The following is a 16,989-nucleotide window of genomic DNA, read 5'->3' on the forward strand; positions in this document are numbered from 1 at the left end:
TCATGAAACTGGTAAATGAAAAGGGTTTCCCTTTGGGCTAAACATTAACCCTATCTGTAACAATGGCCCCTTTATTGGAGCTCCCTATAGATCCTCTCAGGTCCCTGTCTGGGTTTCACATGAGGGGTGGGTGTGTCCTAACGGTCCCTGCCAGAAGCACAGTAGGAGGGGGAGAGCCAATCACAACCCTGCACTTACACAAGCACAGACAGGCTTCAGTTCCCTATCAGGTCAGCCTAGCTGCTGATTGGTTCCTATCCTACAGTGTCGCCGGCCCCCCTGCACAGCCTGGGAAAGGAGGCAGCAGGAAATGGCACAGATGGGGAGGGTTTGGGGGGAATTTTTTAAGCACAATCCTTCTATATTCCTCATTTCAGCATGATATGTCTCCTTTAATGCATTGCATATTGTATAACAAGACACTCTGAGGCTGATTTATTGCTTTATTATGGTTGGTTTATTTGTGCTGAACACAAACAGTGTGGGATATTGGGGGCAGGAAGGCAAACTACTGTTGGTATCAGTCCCCTCCCTCTCATACAGAGATTTGGGGACTATGGTGGCACCTCTGTGTATTAAGTCTCTCCGTGGGTCTCCTTTAGTTGGATGAGAATAGAGTTCATGGATTTTATTGCTAGAAGTCTGTGCTGGTTTATACCGGAACATGTTCGTTGTTGCCCCACTACCTACCCCTTCCTCACAGACAAACCCCATCGGTGCTGCCATTTATAGCTGTTCAGCTGGGGGGTAGAAGATCTTCAGGGGCTGGGCATTCTTTCCTTTATCGTGCCAGCAGACGTCGAAGAAGGGGTGGAGCCGACCAGAGAAACGCTCATTGAAGGTATAGAGGAGCTTGATGTTGTCCTCGTCGCTTGAATCAAAGAAGGACACCACCCCGTCGGAGAAGCTGAGGTAGATGCCTATCTTTTCTGGGCGGCCCTCTACACGTAGGACACGTGGCTCCTTCTGTTCTGTATGGGCCTCGTATACTTTCCCTTCCTTACAGCCGATGAGCCAGAAGCCATTGGAAGGGCTGGCGTGAAGCTTGCCCTTACGGTTGGCAGTCTCGGAGATGATACCCAAGGCCCAACGTGGCTTGTCCTCTACTAGAACCTCCCAGTAGTGCTCCCCTTCTGTGAAGCTCTCTTTGCTCACCAGGCAGTTGCTTTTGTCGAACCTGTTGGGTTCGTCGGACACAGATTGCTTTTGCTCCGAGCACTCGACGGATTTGCCATCTGAGAAAACCACCAAGTTCTGTTGGGCTGTGTCCGGGTCAAATGTCAGGTTCTCCAGTGCTGAGGAACAATGGGCAAGAATGAGGCAGATGAGCCAAGTAGTAGAACATGTGAAATCATGGTGTAATATTTCTTAAATTACCGTATATACTCGAGTATAAGCCGAGGTACCAAATTTTACCTAAGAAAACTAGAAAAACGTATTGACTCGAGTATAAGCCTAGGGTGGGAAATGCAGCAGCTATTGCTAAGTTTTAATAATCAAAATAAATACCAATAAAATGACATTAATTGAGGCATCAGTGGGGTATATGTTTTTCAATAGTTATTTCAAAGAAAAACAGTAAACTAGCTCTGTAAGCGGAGAAGAGGGTCAACAAAAACAATATGAGTACTACCCCACGCTCATTGCACATTGGCAAACTGGCAGCAGACCCAGTCCCAGAGGACACGTAAGGGGAAATAAGTATTGCTAGTGGGAGCCTAGGCCAGGGCACTGGAGGGTCTGGTTGCAGGTGGCCTAATTTGCACACAAAGGAGAGAGGGTGCTAGTCTAGAGGGACCCATGACACCCGACTCGAGTATAAGCCGAGGGTGACTTTTTTCAGCACATTTTGGGTGCTGAAAAACTAGGCTTATATTCGAGTATAAACAGTAATAAAACACCCACAAGTGCAAGCTTGAAAAATGTGGCAACCATTCACATTTTAACTTACAATTTAGTTTATTCTCTCTTATTTCATTATAGTCATTTGTTTTTACTACATTTCAGTGTATATTCTATTTCCTTTGGGAGGTACAGTACAACAGTAGCAACATGGTAGTATACAAACTTCATCTTTTGGACTTTTAATAAGTTTATTCAATAAGACAGTTCTTAACGTGTGTATGTAAGATTTGATCATCTTTACATTTGCCTTTTTTGTGCTCAATATTTGCCAATACTTCCTGTTCCTTCATCTTCCATTAGCGTGCAAGTGCTGATGTCACTTCCGCCCACACACGGCGATATCACGTCCGGTTGTTAGAAACGGACGTTAAAGTGGACAAATAGGATAAATGGGGAACCCCTAACCCTGTAGGCAATTATGAATAATATCCGGTGCTGGTTTCCCTTTGGGCTAAACATTAACCCTATCTGTAACAATGGCCCCTTTATTGGAGTCGATCAGCCTCTTTATCAATGCTTGATAAAGAGGCTGATTGGCCTCGAAACGTTGCATCTTTTTCGCAAATAAAGACTTTCTAACAAGGAAATATTTCCCGTTAGCCCTGAGTGCCATTTTGCTTTTTGTTTTCCTGCTGGTTTTTGTGAGGGTGCCGATCCCTCTGGCAATGTGCACCGGGCAGTTAAATTTGGAGAACTAGGGTGTGCGGTAAGGCCTCTGTTGTAACTACCCTTTATTGGAGTCCCCTATAGATCCTCTCAGGTCCCTGTCTGGGTTTCACATGAGGGGTGGGCGTGTCCTAACGGTCCCTGCCAGAAGCACAGTAGGAGGGGGAGAGCCAATCACAGCCCTGCACTCACACAAGCACAGACAGGCTTCAGTTCCCTATCAGGTCAGCCTAGCTGCTGATTGGTTCCTATCCTACAGTGCAGGGTACGGAGGGCCGCCGGCTCCCCAGCTCATCCAGAGAATTCAGCCAGCAGGAAGTGGCACAGATGGGCGGGGCTAGTGGGGTTTGGGGGAATTTCTCAATAAATCAGTCAGAAACACAACTTTAAGCACAATCCTTCTATATCTAGAGGAGTATAATTCCCTGGTACATTCATCATTTTTATAGGATATGTCTGCTTTAAGGGCTCAATTAAGTTATTTAAACAGGTATATAAGTACATTATGTTATCAGGGGGCATTATGATCCGGCTCCTGAGGAAGCGTAACGGAATCACGTGAAACGCGTAGAGCTCGTTCTTGTTTCTGCTGATTTGTACTACAATCCCACGAGTAGCCTGTATATGGGCAGGTTTTATTTATAATAAATAGTATTACACTATGTTTGTTTTTTCTCTCATTTTATCATAATGTGAGATGCCCGCTTTATCACTACCATCAGCAGGTTTACTTTGCCTTGCTGTATTTTACATTCGGTGAGTGCATCAGCTCCCCATTTTGCACTGGTGGCCAAAATGTATTATTTCATTTATTTATGGTCACATTTTTTCACAGTATTTCTCTCTCCGCTCTATATACTGTGCACTTTATCTCCTTACCTGGCATCAGGGCTCTAAACATCTTCCTCCATACTTGGAATTTAAACTCATCAGAGATGATGGGAAGCTGGATGTCCAGGCGACCAGGAGGAGGGGACTCGGCTAAAATCTTGTTCAGCCTATCAATGACAGAAGGTAGGATTTGTACAGCGCTGTGGAATATGTTGGCGCTTTATAAATAAATGTTAATAATTAATAATAGGAAAGTAGCAGTGGGAAGAGATGGTTTGTGGGCCTTCAGAGGGAATGTGACCAATGACTGCTCTTGTATCAGGCTCCACCCCTTCTACTTGGCCCTGTACCCATTCCTGGTGATTGCCTATGGATTATAGCAGTAGGCTGAGAATGGGAAGTAATAAGGATTAGATTAATTTGTTTATTTTGCTTGACTGAAGGGGAAAGTAATGTCGATTGGGCAGAGGAAGGAAGGATTGGGTTAGTAACATCCCCGACATGCAATATATGGTTATTATGAATTACCCCAGGGATAGTCACTAAGATTTTAGCCTCAGGGGAAGGGAAAAGGACTAACGCATACTATAAGGGACATGGGAAATTACCTTGCTGCCACCACACAGTATTTCTGAAACAAAAAGAAATCCGTTAAAGTCAATTTTTAACTTCTTCCTGCTTATCAGTATATATTTAAATGACAATATGCAAGAATTACACATTTACTAAGTGTGACTGCTATTGGAAGCAGCTGCCTGTCCCTTGCAATTCTCTGCACTGCTGCTCCTGACTATCTGCACTACTCAATATTGCAGCAGTCACGACCCCTTCCGTCACTACTCCAGTTCCTACAATACTGTGAATAACACACCCACTAAAGGAAAGTTGCAAGGCATTGTGGGTAATACAGTCATGGCTTGAGCATTGTTTCAATGGTACAGGTAGTTTTATTACTATGCTAGATGTTATTTTTGGGTTTACACCCCCATGTAGGCTAACTGGGCTTCCATTTGGCCTCACTGCATTACTGAGTGGCTCACCCTGAGAAATTCAGTTTGCTCCTGGCTTTCCACATCCTTCAGAACTCCATCCATCTGCCGGAGCTGATCCAGGTAATGCCCCATAGTCTTCCTTTCTACAAGCAGAGCCTCTGTGGCCGTACGTTCGGCATTGTCGGCTTCCTTGCTCAGCGAGGCTTCCATTATGCTCAGGTAGGAACGCATGGCATTGAGCTGATGCTTCACATTGCCCTTAAAGCGAGACACTGTGTCCTGTGGGGAGGGAAGGGAGTAGTGGAGATGATTCTCGGTATCCAAGGGAATACAACTGTCCCATATCCTCATAATAAACCCTGACTGAATCAATAGATGGAGCAAACTCTACGTAGAAATGGGATTGCATTAAGTACAATATCCTGGTGAAAGGTTGGGGGTTATGGGAGCTTGCAGATTAGGGTTAGCCCTATGGGGAAGAGATGTTGGGAGAAAGTAGGGTACAATAGAGTAGTAAAGAGGGTAACTCTCTGGGACAGTCTCAGTGGGATCCACGCTGGTCATTGGTAGAGGAGTAGATTAGTTAAACATGTGGAACTGAAGGTCATTGGTAGAGGAGTAGATTAGTTAAACATGTGGAACTAGAGGTCATTGGTAGAGGAGTAGATTAGTTAAACATGTGGAACTGAAGGTCATTGGTAGAGGAGTAGATTAGTTAAACATGTGGAACTGGAGGTCATTGGTAGAGGAGTAGATTAGTTAAACATGTGGAACTGAAGTTGGAATATGGGTTGGGTCCTTAACTGGAGTAGGGTAACTTGTTGATGTAAGAAAAGGCCAATAAGGTCTATAGCTGGGACTAGTAGGGATCTGAGAATAAGTGGAAGGGTTGCTGGTAGTATAAGTAGGAAAAGGGGCCACTGGGTTTGTAAAGCATGGAGGCCACTTACCTGTACTTCAGCCACCTGTCTGTCTAACACAGCCACCGTCTTCTCTTTCTTTAGTCGCGCCTCCTGCAGGATAACTTGTTGCTGGGGCAGCTGCCTCTGTGTGAGGAACGAGATGGAACAAAGTTAGATTTCATATACGTCAATATAGTAATATATAATAAACACAGCATAGTGTAAGGCTGGCACCAATTACTCTACATGGAGCTGAATGGCATGAAATGAGAAGGGAAATGTGTGTTTGGCTATTAATATAACACAGATATTAGGGTCACCTAATCCCAATCCTACTATTGTATGGCTCATATAGCAAAGCTGAAAAAGTGTGTTTCTAAGCACATTCCGCTTTACCTTCAGCTTGGCGTAGGCCTCAGCGGCTGTGATGATATTGTGCCCCTTGTGCTTGCTGAGCGAGGCGCACACCCCACAGATAAGCTCCTTGTCTTGCTCACAGTAGACACTCAGGGGGTCCAGGTGCTCCAGACAGTGGCCTTTTGGGACCTGCTTGAAGCTTTGGACAAGGTGTTCCAGCTGACGGTTGATCTGAAGGGTCTCGGGGCGGGAGGGGGTCTGGCAAGTTGGGCAAGGCGTTGATCCATTTTGGTCTTGGTTCTTGGGGGCCCCAGTCAAGCAGCCTTGGCAGAAGGTGTGCCCACACTCAGGTGTGACAGGGGCTCGGAACAACTCCAGACACAGCGGACACGTGAGGTCCTTCTGCATTCCTTGCATCAGCTGCGGAGTCGACATGCTGAGGGGCACAAATGGACAAAACCATTGCTGAAAGACTTATAAATCCAGAAACTTCACATCCCTATGGTTTAGTCCCCTAATTCCCTCAAGCACCGGGGAAAGAGTCACACTCAGTAGCCAATCTGGTTTCTGCAGATCTGCAAAGTAACAAGCAATCAGCAAGGGTCGCTTTCAGATCTTCACTGATACTGGACACGTGAGCTTGGATCAAGAAGCATGACTTTCTTCTGGGATAATCAGGAGGGTTGGACATTGCTTTCCCAACCCCTAACTGGGGGGCTATAGGGCATTGCTTTTCTCCATACAGACTTGCTGAGTATCACCCCCAAAGTATTATGTCTACAGCAGGGATCCCCGACCAGTGACTCGGGGGGCAACATGTTGCTCCCCAACCCCTTGGGTGTTGCTCTCAGTGCCGCCAAACCAGGGAGTTATTTTTGAATTCCTGACTTGGGGGCAAGTTTTGGTTGAATAAAAACAAGATTTCCTACCAAATAAAGCCCCTGTAAGCTGATAGGGTGCATAGAGGCTGCCTAATAGCCAATCACAGCCCTTATTTGGCACCTCCATGAACTTTTATGGTGCTTGTGTTGCTCCCCAAGTCTTTTTACATTTGACTGTGGCTTCTGAGTAAGAAAGGTTGGGGACCCCTGGCCTAGAGCATGGCTTTACTATATATATATAAAGGGCCACAGAGCAGTTATTTCTATCTAAAGGGTTAGAGAATGATCTCTGTTCTCTGTCCCATTATCAGAGCGTTGCTCAGACTGACTATAAGGGAGTGGTTTCGCTTTAAATAGAAGCCCAGAGAATGTCATGAGCTGCCAGGGAGGCTAAAGTTACCGGACAGAGAGAAGGGGGAGAGAGAGAAGGAACATTAGGGAAATCTATAGATACAGAATAGGCTTGGGGGCTGATAACGAACCCATAACAATTGCCCCTTCTGGTGTACTCTGCCCCCCGTGTAGGCAGAATTGTGCCACTTACTGTCTGGGCCATGGGAGAGTCCCAAGGTCAGAGGGGGATGTGGGATTCCCAAGGGGCTGTGGGGGCTGAGGTGGGGCTATAGAGCAGCTGCACTGGCTTGGGCTCAGCTGCTGCCTGACATTGGGCTTCGGGGCTGCACGAGTTCCTGTCCTCACCAATCTGCCCCCTCAGCTTCCTGCTGGAACGAGGGTCTTGGGGTACAAAATACCAACTGCTACTGAAAAATAACAACATTCCAGCGCCCCTGTCTCTGCATCCCGCAACATTATTCTTACATCCAAATTTGAAGGGAACAGAAATTCAAATATAACATTTTGCACATTGCAAGTTTTATTCTAAGCAACTTGCCAATGTACATTAAAATGTATCAATAAAGTTATATTTGCTACTGGAAGCAGCATCTGAGTGCCAATAAAACAATGTAACGGGGTCAGCTCCTCTCTAACCAATAATCCAATTCCCACTTTGATTGTTATCCCAGCAATAAAAATTGATTGAATTATTTCAGTCCAGGCCCACTTGGTTGGCAGGATCACTGAGCCTAGCAACCACATAGCAGTGTAAAGAGGACCAGAGAGGAAATATGGGGAATTCCAACAATGGTGTATTTTTTAAAGTTACTGTTTTGGCCCCAACCTGAAATGAGACAGTTTATAATATGTATCATTGCTTACTGTGTAGCCATTCATTGGGCAAAAGTTCTCCATGTATGAGAGCTTCAGATTATCTAATGTACTGTCTCATATTAGCCCTGTGTGGTGAAATCCCACTCTAATGATCTCCCCCATCCTATCCCAGAGTGAGTGGCAAATCAAGGTTTGTTACCTGCAGAGATGTCAGAGAATCCAAACAGAACGATCTGAGGAGAGAGAGTAAAAGGTAGGGTGAGAGGCCAATGGTTATTAGACTGAGTATCAGAGGGGCTGAGGGAGGAGATACAGACAGAGAGAATCTGAAGAGACACAGAGGAAGGCCGAGCAGATACAGACAGAGAGAGGCTGAGGAGACACAGTCAGAGGGAGGCTGAGGAGATACAGATAGAGGGAGGCTGAGGAGATACAGAGAGAGGGAGGCTGAGGAGATACAGAGAGAGGGAGGCTGAGGAGATACAGAGAGAGAGGCTGAGGAGATACAGACAGAGAGAGGCTGAGGAGATACAGAGAGAGAGGCTGAGGAGATACAGACAGAGAGAGGCTGAGGAGATACAGAGAGAGAGGCTGAGGAGATACAGACAGAGGGAGGCTGAGGAGATACAGAGAGAGAGGCTGGGGAGATACAGACAGAGAGAGGCCGAGCAGATACAGACAGAGAGAGGCCGAGCAGATACAGACAGAGAGAGGCTGAGGAGATACAGACAGAGAGAGGCTGAGGAGATACAGACAGAGAGAGGCTGAGGAGATACAGAGAGAGGGAGGCTGAGGAGATACAGACAGAGAGAGGCTGAGGAGATACAGATAGAGGGAGGCTGAGGAGATACAGAGAGAGAGAGGCTGAGGAGATACAGATAGAGGGAGGCTGAGGAGATACAGAGAGAGAGAGGCTGAGGAGATACAGACAGAGAGAGGCTGAGGAGATACAGAGAGAGAGGCTGAGGAGATACAGAGAGAGAGGCTGGGGAGATACAGACAGAAAGAGGCTGAGGAGATACAGAGAGAGAGGCTAGGGAGATACAGACAGAGAGAGGCTGAGGAGATACAGAGAGAGAGGCTAGGGAGATACAGACAGAGGGGGGCTGAGGAGATACAGAGAGAGGCTGAGGAGATACAGAGAGAGAGGCTGGGAAGATACAGAGAGAGGCTGAGGAGACACAGACAGAGAGAGGTTGGGGAGATACAGACAGAGGGGGGCTGAGGAGATACAGAGAGAGAGAGAGAGGCTGGGGAGATACAGAGAGAGAGAGAGAGAGGCTGGGGAGATACAGAGAGATAGAGGCTGGGGAGATACAGAGAGATAGAGGCTGGGGAGATACAGACAGAGGGGGGCTGAGGAGATACAGAGAGAGAGAGAGAGAGAGGCTGGGGAGATACAGAGAGAGAGAGAGAGAGGCTGGGGAGATACAGACAGATAGAGGCTGGGGAGATACAGACAGAGAGAGACTGGGTAGATACAGAGAGAGGCTGAAGAGACACTGACAGAGAGAGACTGGGTAGATACAGAGAGAGGCTAGGGAGATACAGAGAGAGGCTCGGGGCTTAGTAAGGCAGGAAACTTGAGACTTTTAGATAATAAGAAAGAATTGGTTGATTGAGATTACAGTGAGTGCCAGATCAGCAAGGGACAGCAAGAGATGAAGAGACTGACCTGTAGGGTTGCAATGAGCGCTCTGAATGACCAGAGAATACACTGACCCTTCTAAGGCTCTGATCTCCCCCCCCCCCCCCTCTCCCACACCCAGTTATTTCTGACACAGTTATTTGTCCTGGAACAGCTGAGAGCTGCTGGGAAAGGCATCTGTCACCTTACACTTGTGTGTGTGGAACTGCCTCTCTCTCTGCCCAATGTCTGTCCCACAGCCTGTCTCTTACTATGTGTCTGTCTCTTATTGTGCCACAGCTTACTGTCTATTTCTACTGCTTGTCTTCCAGTCTAATGTCTCTCTTACTGTCTCTCACACAGCCAATATGTGTCTGTCACTGCCTCACAGCATGTCACCCACCTTATTGCTTGTCTCACATTCTGCCCCCCAACTGTGTTGCCCCCACTCACACTCAGCTGGTTCATTCCTGATATCCCTGCCGACAGTAAGGGGCTAATTACTTGTCCTGATCCATGTCTGTAGGTGGATACCAGGCAGTGCTATTTACAGAACTTTATGCCTCACTATAGGATCCCTGGTGCTACATTAGCCATTACCCATCATGCCTTAGAACATTTACATTCCTCTCTTTATTATCATTCTGTTACTTGGCAGGGAAGTGCTAAATGCAGCACAGGGGTGCCACCCCACCCTGCCTGGGATACCCCCCCAGGCCCTGGATATAACTCACATAAAGCCAAAGACTTGACTGGCATGGTTATAGCAGCCTGTACCGGTCCATCATTCATATTCCTTCTTAGTGTCTGTTTGTCTATTTGTCTGTCAGCAGACTTTATTTCTCATAATATAGTTGAAATGGTGGGATCAGATGTAAATGTGCTATACCCTCATACTGTGCTACAATACAAGGAAAACAATACAGCAACTCCTACATATAAAATACAAATATAGAGAGAAGGCAGTCAGTTATAAGTGAGTTATAACTATGTACCAGTTTTGCCCCCCCCATACACAGTGCCCACAATGGCCAAATAGACAGTACACCCCCATACATAGTGCCCCCATAGACAGTACCCCCATACAAAGTGCCCCCCATACAAATTTTCCCCCATACACAGTGCCTCCATACACAGTGCCCCCCATACACAGTTCCCCCATACACAGTGCCCCCATACACAGTGCCCCCATACACATTGCCCCTATACACAGTGCCCCCCATTCAAAGTGCCTCCATACACAGTGCCTCCATACACAGTGCCCCCATACACAGAGCCCCCCATACACAGTGCCCCCCATACACGCTCCTTCCTCTTCACCGGCTCCTCTCCTTATGCGGCTCCTTATACAGCGTTGACAGGCCTTTTTATAAGGTTGCGCCCATGGGTACATGTGATGTCAATACACACGGGCGCAACCTTATAAAAGGGCCTGTCAACGCTGTATAAGGAGCCGCTGTAGAGGAAGGAGTGCCCGGTTCCAGCCAGCATCTCCCACTGTCCCGGATACTTCAATGAATGTCCCACATTTCTTTAATCTATTACGAAAATGCGGGACATTCATGAAACTATCTGGGACAGTGGGATGCGCTATTAAAACCGGGACAGTCCGCCGGAAAGCGGGACAGTTGGGGGGTATGTTTCATGGTGTAGGGAAACTTTTCATTTGCCTAGAAAAAAACAATATTGTTGTATTTCCAAGGACAACCTGAGCCGTCTGAGTTCTGCCTGGATTTTGATGTCATTCCATTTCTGTGAAAAGCAGAATAACAATGAATACAGAGAAACACATGGGAATGATGTTCTATTACGTGTAATAATGCAGCTGATGAGGGAAGTTCTATGTCTGCTGAACCCGGCAATAGCAAATATAAAGTATAACTTTTAAAATTCTCTCACCAGGAAAAAAAGACGTTTTCAGAAATCTCCACAAAGCTTCCATTTGGCATCATCTTATTTTCCTCATGTCCTTTGATACAAAGATAAAAAAGCTTAAATATAAACATCAAGGTTCTTCTGAATCATGTGGAAGGCTGAGGCCCCAAAATGAAAGCAGTGGGTACAAATCGCCATGGCTGTCACGTCAACTACTGCTAAATCAACACATTCCATGTATTTTGTATGTTGTAAAAACCTTAACAAGTGTGCAAAAGGCCTCATCTGCCCAAAAACGTGTGTATGTGTAAGTGTAAAAGTGTGTAAAAAGTATGCACAAGTCTGAAACCTAGACAGGACTCTGCCTGATTGATTTGAAATTCAACCAATACCTGCCTGCTGCGGCATAGTCCCGCCCACTGATGTCATCAGCCTATCTCCAAACGACATCATCTCCCCAGTGTCACGTGACCTCTATCTGTCTATATTTTTGCCAGTAAAAAGATGCTACAGTGCAAGATGTTGAGAGGCCGCAGCCCCCAGCACAGTCTGGGAAAGCAGGAAATTAGCACAAAAATATTAATTATAATTATCTAGTTCTAAAGGCCTGATCCAAATGAAGCCAAAACCAAGAATATACTCCAGTAATATTAGAAATAGCAAACTGCTTTTCTGACAGTATTACATAATACAGTATAATAGTGTTATAAAGCACAAGGACTTGGAGTTGCCAGACTTTCCTGATATCCCCATTGGGAGAGAGCAATGGGCTCAATAGACTCGTAAGATGTTTTGTTTAGGTGTTTTTTAAAGGAGACATATCCTATAAAAATGATGAATGTACCAGGCAATTATACTCCTCTAGATATAGAAGGATTGTGCTTAAAGTTGTGTTTCTGACTAGTGATTCTGACTGATTTATTGAGAAATTCCCCCGAACCCCACTAGCCCCGCCCATCTGTGCCACTTCCTGCTGGCTGAATTCTCTGGATGAGCTGGGGGGGCGGCGGCCCTCCGTACCCTGCACTGTAGGCTAGGCTGACCTGATAGGGAACTGAAGCCTGTCTGTGCTTGTGTGAGTGCAGGGCTGTGATTGGCTCTCCCCCTCCTACTGTGCTTCTGGCAGGGACCGTTAGGACACGCCCACCCCTCATGTGAAACCCAGACAGGGACCTGAGAGGATCTATAGGGAGCTCCAATAAAGGGGCCATTGTTACAGATAGGGTTAATGTTTAGCCCAAAGGGAAACCAGCACCAGATATTATTCATAACTGCCTACAGGGTTAGGGGTTTCCAATTTATCCAATATGATTCAAAGGGAAAAAGATGCACAGATCTAGAGACTCATGTGTTGTTTGTATGCAGCGGCCAAACCCATAATATTCTTCCAGTGGGAAATATAGTGTGATCCACCTTGTCTAAATACTCTCTCTGTGTCAAAGATATCAAGCGGAGCGTCAGGGCAGGAGAATTAGATGAGGGAAAAGATTGTGGCACTGGTGTTTTCCAAAGCTTTTTATGGCAGTCTGTACAGATACAAAACAAAGAATCAGCACAGAGAATTATTGTGCTCACTGGCAGAAACATTTTAGGTGCCAGATGTAAGTAGGTATGTGTATTTATAGTAGGGATGCACCGAATCCTGGATTTGGTTTGGGATTCGGCCGAATGCTGGGGGTTTTTTAAGGATTCGGTTCGGTCGGATCTGCGGTCCCAGCCGAACCAAATGCTAATTAGCATAAATTAGCATGTGCTAATTAGAATCCCAAAAGGGTTAAATGGGCAGTGAAATTTTTTTTTAACCCCTATGCTAATTAGGATTCGGATTTGGTTCGGGATTCGGCCGAAACCAAAAAAGTGGGTTCGGTGCATCCCTAATTTATATTTATATAATATACAGTTTGGTCATTATAAACTGTGCTTAGTGATGTCATCAGTTATAATCAGAGCTTAGTGATGTCATTTCTGTCACATGACTCACTAAAACGTGTAAGCCTGTCTGTGCTTGTGTGACTGCAGGGCTGTGATTGGCTCTCCCTCTCCTACTAGGCTTCTGGCAGGGACCGTTAGGACACGCCCACCCCTCATGTGAAACCCAGACAGGGACCTGAGAGGATCTATAGGGAGCTCCAATAAAGGGGCCATTGTTACAGATAGGGTTAATGTTTAGCCCAAAGGGAAACCAGCACCGGATATTATTCATATTCTGCTTTACGATGAAATGCAAGAAAACTGGTCGTGGCACAATTGCATCAATCACTTCACTCGCTTGCAACTGCAATGGCCCTGGAATTCTGGGGGAAATGCTGCATTGTGGGAAACAAACACGATGACTGCACTCAGAATTGTACTTTGCTTGCTGCAATTGCGGATATAAATGAGCCAACAGCTGAATTATGATGTACACTGATTCTGCTGCTCATATCTGACCCTTACATTACTATGAAGAATAGTAAAGCAGCGCAGCGAGGCTGCATAGATAAAGCTAAGCTAGTTCCCTAGAGTCATCACAACCACATCCCCTGCTCACTATTGCCTGCACCGGCTCCTGTTTGGGCAGACTTTCCTCCCCTAGATGGGAACAAGTCAGCAGAACAAATCTAGACCTGTCTCACCCTCTCTGCCAGCCCTTTCTGTCACCCTCTCCTGTGTAGGTTCTTTCACTGCCCCATTGCCAGGTTCCCTCCTTTTGCCACAATGCACTTTTCATTGTCGATTGGTCATCTGGGACCAGGGTCGGACTGGGGGGTGAAGGGTCTATGGGGCTCCCGCCCCAGGGGCCCTGCAGGTGCCCCCACCGGCCGCGTCCGCTAAGTCTCCCCCCCGCCGGGGCCCCCCGAAACCCCCTCGCAGCGCCCCCCACCCAACGTCCTCCCCCGAGCGCATGTAATTTAACGCATCGGGAGGAGCGGTTGGGCAGAGGGAGTGCAGCCAGGTCCAGGTCGGGTCTGGGCCGCCGGGGCCCACCGGGATTGGTCTGGGACCCAGGGCAACAGGTCCTACCAAAACATAGAACAGCCCCTTATGTAGCACTTGCCTTATATATTCGCCCTTAACTAGCAGCAGGACATTTGTTATATTTTACTGCACCTTCCGTGTGTGTCGGACTTTGCTATTGGTGGAGTGGCATAAAATACTTTTATATCATAGTCATAAGTGGAATTTTTTTTCCGGTGGAAAAAAACACCCGTAGACTCCAATGGCTGAAAAAAAAAGTTGTGCAGTATTGAAAAAAATTGCAAACAATTGTCATTTTGCAAGTGAAACAGGGCAGATTTGCTCACAGTTTAAGGGTGAGGGAACAGAACCAGCACTGCTCTGGCCAACATATGGGCACATATTAAAGGCAACAGGCTTAATGCATGACTATAGTAAAGATGTACAGTACATATAATGTGATATACAGCACCAAATTTTAACTCTTTATTGCCCACACTTGGCAGATATCTTATAACTCACAAATAAAGTGTCTTCATTTCAGTCAGACGATGATCTGCCCCATCCAGGGGTTTACAGACTCACCCAAGCGCCAGTGGGTCTTGGAAGCTGATAAGATATTAACAGGAGCAAACTAAACTCTGGGCCTTCTTATACTTAAACAAAGTTTGCACTAGGTCTAGTAACCCATAGCAACCTATGATGTTTGCCTTCAAGCATCATGTGACCAATAAACGCCACCTGATTGGTTGCTAAGCGTTAGTTGAACTGCTTCTCCCTACCTGTTGTGTCTGTGTTTGAGTCTCTATGGTATCTTTGCTATTTCTCTCCTTAGATTTTCTGTTCTTGTATAATTTGCCTTTTCATCTGACACGTACTGTAACCCTTCACTGCCCTCCTTACTGCCTCCTGTACCTCTCCTTCCTTCCATCTCCTCCTCGCCTTCTCTCTCACTTTCTGTTTCCTCTATTCCTCCGCCCCTTTCCCCTTCTGCTCACACCCATTCCATTCTATACTCTTCCTTTCCATAGTGCCTTTCCCTTCCTTATCTGAGAGCAGCCAGCACAGGAGACGAGACGGGGCTAGTTTATACCCCAGTAGCTAAGCCTGAGGGCGGCTGGATACACCCAGCTGTCACTGTGAGCTCCGCCCAGCTGTCACTGTGGGCTCCGCCCCCTGCCCTGTCACACAACACTTCAAGGCTTTTCATTTGTGGCGCTCAGGGAGAGTCCCGCCCACATGGGGCGGGGCCAATTTTGCCCGCCACTAGGAAATACCACGAAGTAGTGTGTGACAGGGCAGTGGCGGAACCCATAGACCGGGCAGTGGCGGAACCCATAGGCGGGGACCCATAGGCAGAGCAGTGGCGGAACCCATAGACAGGGCAGTGGCGGAACCCATAGACCGGGCAGTGGCGGAACCCATAGACCGGGCAGTGGCGGAACCCATAGGCGGGGACCCATAGGCAGAGCAGTGGCGGAACCCATAGACAGGGCAGTGGCGGAACCCATAGACCGGGCAGTGGCGGAACCCATAGGCGGGGACCCATAGGCAGGGCAGTGGCGGAACCCATAGGCAGGGCACAAGCAGAGTTGACAGGTCCTCACTGCGAACTTGGGGCTCATTTAGTGAAAGGGTATCCGCTGCTGTTAGCACAAACCTGGTGAGAGGAAATGGCGCAGGCAGAACCCCTTAGGGCCACAGTGGAGGAAAAAGCCCTGGGGGCGCTACAGGGGACCCTAGAGAGAGTCAGTAAGAATAAGTTCTGTTCGATAAAGAAGAAGCTGAAGGACTGGCAAATCCCAGGGAGGCATGAGCGGATCCCGGAGAGCAGCCTGCAGTGCGCACACAGGGCTGAGCTTGCCAGTCTCATTATCCGCCACTATGGGGCGCACTATGGGGTTGAGCTTGTGCAGCAGGTACTGGAGGATGTTGGGGACCAAGAAGGAAGCAGGGAGCTAAGGGAATTCCTGGAACGGGAGGGCACTTCATTCATGAGTTGGTGGAAATGGAAGTCACGTTTCCCTCACCTGTCTCCCAATGACTTGGCCCAGGCAGGATTCTATTATGTGGGGCCCGGGGACCGGGTGAGGTGCTTCTCCTGCGGGGGGGAGGTGGAAAACTGGCAGCCTGGGCACGTGCCCCTCTCCCAGCATGGACTCGCCTTCCCTTACTGCCCCTATGTGCGGGGTAAGATGGGAATGGATGCAGGAATAGTGGGGCAAATGCAGAAACTATCCCTAAAACATCAGCCTGTATACCCTGACATGGCAGAGGAATGGGACAGGCTGGCCACTTACCGACCGGGGCCCTGGTACCCAGGAGAGCAGCCCAAGCAGGACCAGAGCCGGATCAAGATGATGACTCAGGCAGGTAAAAGCTGTTAATCACATTTACAGATTGTGCAGCCGTGTCTCACGCATTTACATTAATACAGGTATAGGACCCATTATCCAGAATGCTCGGGACCAAGGGTATTCCGGATAAGGGGTCTTTCCGTAATTTGGATCTCAATACCTTAAGTCTACTAAAAAATCAATAAAACATTAATTAAACCCAATAGGATTGTTTTGCATCCAAGGATTAATTATATCTTAGTTGGAATCAATTACAATGTTTTGTTTTATTTCTACATAGAAAAAGGAAATCAGTTTTAAAATTCTGAATTATTTGATTAAAATGGAGTCTATGGGAGACGGGCATTCCGTAATTCGGGGGTTTCTGGATAACGAGTTTCCGGATAAGGGGTCCGATACCTGTAGTTGCTTTTGGTCAGTTCCCACAACAAGCTGGTGTGCAGATGAATAAAGTAGATATTTGGCCTACAAAGTTTGGGTCCCATTCAT

The 16,989-nt window shown here is 47.1% G+C and overlaps 2 protein-coding genes across 3 annotated transcripts in view; one reads left to right on the forward strand and one right to left on the reverse strand.

Annotated features, from left to right (window-relative positions):
* Positions 1-434: 434 nt before the first annotated feature.
* On the reverse strand, positions 435-10,132 carry trim72 (tripartite motif containing 72, E3 ubiquitin protein ligase). Of its 2 annotated transcripts, none has more exon segments than NM_001008187.1 (8): positions 435-1,295; positions 3,451-3,569; positions 4,011-4,033; positions 4,443-4,673; positions 5,345-5,440; positions 5,693-6,089; positions 7,904-7,937; positions 9,380-9,391. In NM_001008187.1, coding segments are annotated over 6 exon segments (1,434 nt in total). In that variant the 5' UTR covers position 6,089; positions 7,904-7,937; positions 9,380-9,391; the 3' UTR covers positions 435-726.
* A 5,262-nt stretch (positions 10,133-15,394) lies between these two features.
* Positions 15,395-16,989, forward strand: part of LOC100487218 — a 35,834-nt gene continuing 34,239 nt past the window's right edge. Inside the window, exon 1 of the mRNA XM_031892997.1 lies at positions 15,395-16,516. Coding sequence (XP_031748857.1) covers positions 15,817-16,516 — 700 coding nt within the window. The 5' untranslated portion in view covers positions 15,395-15,816. The remainder of the gene's footprint in view (positions 16,517-16,989) is intronic.

The sequence above is a fragment of the Xenopus tropicalis genome, chromosome 9 (assembly GCF_000004195.4).
Source record: "Xenopus tropicalis strain Nigerian chromosome 9, UCB_Xtro_10.0, whole genome shotgun sequence".
Lineage (NCBI taxonomy): Eukaryota > Metazoa > Chordata > Amphibia > Anura > Pipidae > Xenopus > Xenopus tropicalis.